This window comes from Cryptomeria japonica, chromosome 10 (genome assembly GCF_030272615.1).
Source record: "Cryptomeria japonica chromosome 10, Sugi_1.0, whole genome shotgun sequence".
Lineage (NCBI taxonomy): Eukaryota > Viridiplantae > Streptophyta > Pinopsida > Cupressales > Cupressaceae > Cryptomeria > Cryptomeria japonica.
In genome coordinates, this window is record NC_081414.1 from 333,771,203 (window position 1) to 333,779,925 (window position 8,723).

Genomic DNA, 8,723 nt, shown 5'->3' on the forward strand with positions numbered 1-8,723 from the left:
CAACAAGACTTACCTCTCAACTTCTAGTGTGAAGCTAAAAACATAATATTCCTCAAGAGTTGTAGATCAAAAGAAACAACATGCATATACCTGAGGAAACCTAAATGACAACTATTTATACTCGAAACATGTCATGATAGTAATTGTTAAATACTTGCAAAGGTTACAAAAACATAAATATTAAAAAATTCTAAGAGTTGTAGATCAAAGAAACAACACGCATATACCTTAGGAAACCTATATGGCAGCCATTTATACTCGAAATATGTCATGATAGTAGTTGTTAAATATTTGCAAAGGTTACAAAAACATAAATATTAAAAAATTCTAATATTTTTCAAACACTTTCCTTTGTGAACCTATATTATTAAGAATTTTTTAAGCAATCTTGTTTCGAGCTAAGCTCCAAGTTGTTGGGCTACCCCTACCGATTCCTCCTTGTAATTAAAAAAAAAAAAAAAAATTTACAATATTAAAAGGTTATGTTAATGTTTATTAGATGTAATTTCTAATTGCAAGGTATTTTACCTTCCAACTTTAATTTTTATATAATTAAAAATGTAAATTTAAACGTCTAATATAAAAATAGTAAACAACAATCTAGAAAATAAAGCCAAAATCATTTTAAACCACCATAACACTTTCTAAAATTTGAACATCTTTATTGTATAATTTTCAACAAAAGCTAATATTCAATGTAAAAGTATGAAAAAGGTTGGAAGCTTGACTCGATTAGCAAGAACTTCTTGGTCTCCCCCTAATCCGCATAGAACCAGAAGATGATGTATGGCACCAATGTCACTATCACATTAAGCATGCTACTCAATTTCTACTGTCTAAAATAATGAATAAAAAATATAAAACATAAATTCCCTACCCCTAAATGAACAAGGACTGATAATCATTTATAGCTTTACATTCATTATTATTTGAAGTTATCACTAGGAATAAGAAGAAAAGGGGTTGTAAACAGCCTATTTAGTAAAGCAATATTTAAGACCTTTCACAAAGAAGCACACCTTTTGTCCATCTTGAAAACATTGGCACACTCTCCGAGAGGTGATAATTATAGGGCTTTCATACTTAATTACAAGAAGAAAGAGCCGGGCCAAAGCAATAAATAATACAAGCCTAATAATAATTTCACGGGTGTGGTCAAATCTCAACCAGATTAGACATTGGCCCAAAGGCAACAAGAAAAAGTTTTGCTTGGATTGCCGTTGCCCAGACTATGACGCCCAACAACTGACTGACTCCGTCGGTGACTACTCGGTTAAATAATTCTGTCTTGGCTCCACACCTTTTGAAAGGATGCAAAAGGTACTTACTCTATTCTATTTATTTAACTTGACGGGGTAAATTTAAAAGTTTCCGTCTCAACGCACCTAATTTGACGGTGAAGCCGGTCGCGGGTTTGACCCGGAAATCTTTTTCTTCCTGTCCGAGGTGCGGGGTGGTTCGAACTGGGGACATCGATTTGACCGCACGGGTTAAATTTCAAACCAGAGTAGAATTGTAGTTACATATTTTCTGGCAGAATGTTGAAAGCTGATATCGAGTCTTATGGTGTTTATCCAAACCCACAACATTTTATATATCGGAAAATAGTTTGTTTTCTATATTCCCAAAACCTATGCATATATATAGTGCCGTGCTTTCTCATTTCGCAAAATCAGCTCAGAGCGGGAATCGGAACAAATATTCAGAACTTGCAAGGGCAGCTTCTGGTCTGGTCATGAGAGATTCGTTTTTCTGCTATCCTTGAGGTGATTTTTTGATGTCTGTGAATGGTTCTGGTTAGGTTTGGCTTGAATCGGACTGTGAATAATATAATAGCTTTTGGTTATTGTGATTTTTCTGGATCTTGGATGCTCTGCGGTTTCAGTCTTGTGTCTAGAGTTGAAAAAGAAGTTTTTTTTTTTTTTGTTTTTTTTTTGCCATTGAAATTTACAGAAGACGTGACGAGTTTTTAAGGCGGAACGATACGGTAGACACTCAAGATTTTTCCGTAATAAATTATAAGGTAACTCAGTGCGTTTCTTTCGTTTTCTTGGATAGTACAGACTTTTGATATTATAGTTTTTTGGTTTTGCCTTTATGTGGAGCAATTTTCACGCCCTATTTCCTCATGAGTCGCCGCATCCATGAAAGCACGCGGTATTATAAAGAGTTGCAGACATTTCTGTGTAATTAAACATGTCTCACGTGAATTAGCAACCTTTGCGCCAAAGATCGCGTTTCTCACATCTCAAGAAGTGAAATAAATTTAAGAACGTCCATGATTTTAAGCGTGATTAGTTAGTTCTGCTCTTTGATTTTGGTTTTAGTTTCATTTATTATTTGGAGCTCTATTAATTGTGCCGTCAAGTTTGGATCGCCTGATGAGTTCGCTGATGCAGTGAATGTTGAATATGATTTTGGCGTTCCACTAGAAAATTAGTTAATGATATTTGAATCTTTTTGGTTTAAAATGCATTTACTCCTGTCAGATTAGGACGATAGTTAAGGAGGTTTGGAATCAGTTTCTGGTTAAATTATTCGGTTCAGTTTCTGGTTAAATTATTCGGTTCCGATGCTTTCTTTTCTGAGATAATCTGATTCGATGCTTTTACTCGGAAACTAGAAAGAAGCATCGCTGTCAGTTAAATTTTACATTCAAGCTCGGCTTCAATTCTTGATCCTAGCGATCTGATGTGCACATTAATGGTTTTGATATTTTTCAGGCCAGACTAAAAATATTTTTGTCTGACCTTTGGGCAGATTTTTAGAGCGGAAGCATAAGTAGAGGCGTGGGAGCTAAACGCGACACATGTCTGTACTGCTCCATTCGGACATGAAATTTGCAAGAACAAGTAACAGGTCTGCATATCTTTTTCTTTAAAGAATAACCTTGTAATGAAGACTTTGTAGCGTTTTAGGCCTTGATAGATTTTTCTTGTATTTCTAAAAATGCTGCGAGATTTTTTTTTGACAGGAAAGCGCGTGAGAGAGACTAATTCATAGTCTCCGCCTCACAGCAATAGGTTAATACGGGCTGTCAGCCTAAGGATTTATTCAGGCTACAAGCTTTGGAACTTGTTCTTGAACTAGTACAGAAATAGACTAGTCAGGCAAGCTTTAATCCTCTTTTGAGAATCTGCTACAAGAAGGCATCCTGGCTAGTCTACTGGACTTGTTTGTTAAAATGCAGCCGTCGTCATTGCTAGGCACCGCTGCCGGGCAGAGCATGAGCAGCGGTACAGCTTGTTTAAGCAGCAGCAGTCCAGTAGGTTTTCAAGACCAACAGCCAATGCAAATAACCAGCCAACAACAGCAACAGCAACAACAGCAGCAGCAACAGCAACAACAGCAACAGCAACAACAGCAGCAGCATTTTCCTTCACAATTCGAACAACCGAACCAACCCCAGATGGATGATTTTATTGAGCAAATGTTCTCAATTCCCTCCTGGGCCGATGTTGGAAGTGGAAAAGCCCCATGGGAATACAATGGTGCCTCAGCCAACAATAACACTCAGAATAACCAGAAATTATTCACCATGTCGCTGCTGCCTAACGAGGATCATGCCAGGGAAAATCTTCAATTTTCATCATATGATGAATCCATCTTGGCTTCCAGGCTAAGGCAGCATCAACTGGGCGGCAATAATTCTGTCAGGCTTAATGAAACCAATACATCTCCTGGTCGATCCATGGTTTTGCAGCTGAGTACAGGAGATCCAACCCATCTTCTGGCTTCCATGGCCAATTCCTCCCGAGGTACCGCGGTGATGACGAGGTCGCCCAGCTCTGGAGGAAGCGATGGGGGAATGCTCCCTCTCCCGCTCAGCCTTGGCCAAGGAAAACAGGAGGAAATTGAAGCAACTTTCAAGTCTGCAAATAATGTAAGCAGCCCTCATCTTTTCTTGCAAAAGACACATAAATCATAGGTCAGATCATTTAAATATTGAAACTAGAAGCGTTTTTTAGCATCAAAAAAATTTCCCATGATAAAATAAGACATTCAGGTTCAAAGTCTTGTTTTTACTGTAACACCTTGAAAGTTTTGTGCTTGATATCATACAAAATTAAATTTTCTTTGCAAATGGTAAAACAGGCACGGGACTCGAACCCGGGATTGTTCGCACCATTTGTAGGATCAACTCGGCCTGTTCGACCTGCAGCACCAAACTTCCATCCCCAGGTGCGAAATTTATTTCAGAATTTTAGAAAAGGATTTGCTACTGCAAGTAAAAATGAATTTCTCGCTTAGCTTTATTTTTCCCTCTTTTTTTATTTCAAAGCCCAAAATATTTAATAGAATTGGATTTCTGTAAATCATTGAATGTTTGACGATTATTTTTTGTGTATGTTTTTCTTTAGCCCGGACAAGTGCCAATGCAAAGCTATGGTGGCATGCCTCAACATCAGCACCAACACCAGCACCCACCTCCAAATGCAGTTGGAGCTACACCAGCTCGCCCTCGTGTAAGGGCACGGCGGGGTCAAGCTACCGATCCTCACAGTATTGCAGAACGAGTATGATTTTACTTACTGTGTGTATATCTTTTGTACATATGTTTTGATATTGGAAGAGTTCTTTCGTGCCTACTACAGTTTTAATTCCTTTGATTTCTGTGACTTAATTGTTTGCTTCTGGTTGCAGTTACGAAGGGAAAGAATAGCAGAAAGAATGAAGGCCCTGCAAGAGCTGGTTCCAAACTCCAATAAGGTTTTGTTATTTGGGGTTTCTTTCTGGGCCTTCTGCATATTCTTCTGGCATTTGGAATTTTCTATATTAATTAAACCCTTTTTCCTGCTGTGCAGACAGACAAGGCCTCGATGTTAGATGACATAATCGATTATGTAAAATTCCTTCAACTGCAAGTGAAGGTGGGTGCCTGAAACTCTGACTTGTTTATTTAATTAAATCCCATTTGAACTCAGATGAATTCAATTTGGAAATCAAAGAAACGTTAAGCCTTAAATTAAATTAGTGTTGTTCATCCCACTGCTACAAAAGTTCGCAGAACCTAGAGCAACAAGCACGTTGATCATGGCAATGTATTTAAAAAAAAAAAAATTAAATTAACATTTACTGGTTTGGTGGACAATTTGACAAAAAGTGAGCTATTCCCATCTTCACGAACACACACAGAACGCTTATTCAAATCTTCCTGCCTTATTAAGCAACTATTACTTTAAATTTTGATGAAAAGTATTATTGTTACTTTAATTATAATTATATTTTTGGCTTTTCTTTCTGTTGTTCTGGAATCTCAGTTGACCTTTACTCTCATTTGCTATCCTTGAAAACCTCTTTTATGATCCAAACCAACCTGCTCCTACCGGTTGTTACTGTCACCAATGACATTCTTGCTAGAATAGCTTTCAACTGGATGCCTTTCAGCTTAATAAATTATCAGAAGCTTTTTTTGGTAGCTAACAACTTCCCCATCGTACCGTCATCGACCATGCCAATTTATTTATTTTTGAACTAAACCAAAGAAAAATGTAACGGGTTGTATTTATCTAGAAATATCATGTGGTTGTTTAACCTTCTCTACTGTGCTTTATCTTTTGTCGGTCTCCTTTTCTCAGCTTTCAGACAGACTAAATATTCCATCTCAGTACAAACATGTAAGAAATCTCATGAAACGAAACTTTGACATGACAGTAAGAATCTCATGGTAGTTAACAGTTCAATTCACATGGACGAATCATTCAACCTGCGGTCCTGTAATCATCCCATTATGTTTTATTGCTCTCAGAAACATGATACAAATTGTAGTACAACACCAATACATGCCCAACATCGATGGCACAACGTCATCCGTGCAAATCATACTGAAAAGGCCTGTACCCTTGACGGTGTATTTTGTCTATACTCGACTTTAGAGTTTCAAGACAAAGTTTGTATTCATACTATACTTTTGCACCATATTTGAAGTTCATATTTTAATTGTACCAGTTCACTATCTTACCAGTTCACTTAATTTAATAAGGTCTTACTCCATGGCTGCAGGTATTAAGCATGAGCAGGCTAGGAGGTGCAGGAGCAGTTGCTCCACTTGTAGCTGATATTCCCGCTGAGGTATTAAAATAAAATGGCTTTTGTCTCATCCCAACACATTAAAAGGTTAATAATTAGATATATAACTCTTGGAAGTAGTGGAAATAAATCCTGACATGAATAGGTCTCTATCTACGTATTTTATTGAGGAAGAACCAACCTTCAACGTAAGGAAGGAGACCGGTAAAACAGACTATACCACTAGAGCACAAAAGAGTATTTTAAATGGCTTAGCTGCTATCTGTCTCAAAGCAATGGGGTTTCTTTCCCCAAAAAAAGACATTCTTAATTTGATACTGTTCCAAGGTTAACATGCTGTGTATACTCTTCAAATCTGTATGCAGTGTAGAGGGGTTCTGCCTTAATTGCTCCTACGTGGGACACTGCAACATTGCATGCTTTTTGTCCTTTTTTTATCCTTGCATGTAGAATGCTAGTCTAGATTTTTCATGTAGCCATTTCAACTCGCTGGTCGTCAATATACTGGTTGCTTAAGGTCTTCCTTATAATGAATTGACTAATTTGATGTCTGTCATGCAGGGATCTAACAACCCACAAGTGGGAAGGACAAATGGAAGCCAAAGCTCTTCACAAGATGGGCTGGCTTTGACGGAACGCCAAGTGGCAAAGCTAATGGAAGAAGACATGGGAACTGCCATGCAATACCTTCAGCAAAAAGGTCTATGTCTCATGCCCATATCATTAGCCAGTGCCATATCCAGCTCTGGTTCAAGGTCTCAGTCAGCTGTAACAAATCCTAGTTCACTTCAAGGATTATTAGCATCCAATGCCTCAGAGAGGCAGCTTCTAGAACCTGCAAACTCAGCATTATCTGCTTCATCTATGAGCATTCAACCAGCCATCAGTTCACCAGGCAGTGGAATAACTGAAGCTGATAACAACAATGGTAAGAATGGAACAAGGAATCCCAAGGATTCAAGAGAAGCTAATTCCATTGCAAAATCTAATGGAATAGGACCCAACCTTTCAAAGAAAGAGGAATAGCTAACACCGCACCTCCCAAAGGAATGTGTACAATTATTCAATCAAATGTTTAGTTTGCATGAAATTGTTTAAGCATAGGAGAATAATATTCACATGCTTCAACAATTTCTATCAAATGGCCATTCTTAAAATCTGTTCTAAACTTGGGCTATATTTTGTTTTCCTATGACGAAAAGTAAGTCTAAAAGTAAGTCTATTAAAATAAGGCATTCGCTCTATTTGGTGCCTTATTTACATAGACTTCTATATATAACAATTATGTATTGTTGACCCAAAGCCGTTTTTATTCACTAAATATGTTATATGGAAGATTACAAGCCATGACAAAACCCCTCCTTTGGATTGCCGTCTGAATCTCTTTGAGTGCCTAGTTGATAACTTTTTATTTTACTTTACAATTGTCCTTGTTGCTTGTTGACATTTACGTTTAGGCATGCTTAAACTTTATGTCAAAATTTTGTCAATCACTTTCTTCATTTTCAATCTTCTCCCTTTTTTTTTAATATTTTCTCTTTTTTCTTAAGAAAAAGCTCTTTACAATCACATGCGTTTCTTGTTTTTTTGAATAAAGTATAATTTGGGTACACACAATTATTATAAATTTATCTGTATGACCTTTGAAAGATACCAAAGCATTATAACATTTGTCATTATTATCTCATTCAACAACATTAGCCCTCTACCAAGAATCTTGTCTAGTAAAAGTAAAAGTATCACAGCTAAAAGGTAGCTGCTGCATGGAAGAAAGAGCTCAAATGTTTGGAAAATGTTTGGAGGTCAACATTAATTCATATTCTATGCTAAGCTGAAGACTAAAAACATCTTGTTTTATTAGTTGAATATTATAAAAAGGCTTATCAATCACTAATGAGCTAATTCATTTTCTATCTTAAAGTAGAGCCTAAGATCACTCTCTATATCAATAAAAAAAAATTATTTAAAAAAATCTAATCCATCACTAAATGAATTACATACGTGCACGTATGCTTCACATCAGATTAGAATTCAAGGCCCACACGTGCGAAGCTTTAATCATCTAAAAACAATGTTGTAAAGTTAATATAGGTTTGTCTTACAGGCATGGCTGCCATGAACTCTCTTCTTTTTATCTCTCTACTATTTATACAACGTTGGATAGGGTGGAGATTTCATGTTCAATTTTCATTTTTAATATTTTACGTCTCTGTTAACATTCTTATTTTTTCTTGAGCTGTACAAAAAGTTGGTTCGTTTTGCTATTTTCTTAGCATTTCCATTCACAAGATCTCTATTTGAGAGTTGACGGTTGACATATGAAGAGTACTAATGATTTATAGTCCTTACAACGATCTCATGAATTTTTTTATTATAATTAGAAACAGTATCTTATGATTGATATAAATATTCTGTAATTGATTGTTCATTATTGATATCTATTGAATTCTCATAGTAGTATTTTCACAGTTTATAAATATTTGTAGTTATTTATATACTTATTTTTCTTAAGTAATATACAGTGTTTAATCAATCAAATTATAAATATTTGTATTTATTTGTCATTCAATAATATTTATAAACAATGTTTCTTGTTTTCATTTATTTGTACATATTTTCTAATATAAAACATTAAGAAAGAAAAAAAACATATTTGAAATAATTATAAAATAAAAATTTAATTGAGCAATTAT

General features: G+C 35.9%; 1 protein-coding gene across 4 annotated transcripts; it reads left to right on the top strand.

Annotated features, from left to right (window-relative positions):
* Positions 1-1,526: 1,526 nt before the first annotated feature.
* Positions 1,527-7,400, top strand: LOC131076135 (bHLH transcription factor RHL1). 4 transcript variants are annotated; one of them, XM_058013195.2, is made up of 10 exons: positions 1,544-1,766; positions 1,954-2,023; positions 2,761-2,859; positions 2,975-3,883; positions 4,096-4,182; positions 4,362-4,517; positions 4,645-4,710; positions 4,806-4,871; positions 6,004-6,072; positions 6,592-7,400. In XM_058013195.2, the coding sequence occupies exons 4-10, from the start codon at positions 3,185-3,187 to the stop codon at positions 7,054-7,056; spliced, it is 1,608 nt and encodes a 535-aa protein (XP_057869178.2). In that variant the 5' UTR covers positions 1,544-1,766; positions 1,954-2,023; positions 2,761-2,859; positions 2,975-3,184; the 3' UTR covers positions 7,057-7,400. The 4 variants fall into 4 exon arrangements, with proteins under 4 accessions (XP_057869177.2, XP_057869178.2, XP_057869180.2 ...); XM_058013194.2 differs by lacking the exon at positions 1,954-2,023 and having other exon boundaries at positions 1,527-1,766; XM_058013197.2 differs by lacking the exons at positions 1,544-1,766; positions 1,954-2,023 and adding an exon at positions 2,112-2,297.
* Positions 7,401-8,723: the final 1,323 nt, after the last annotated feature.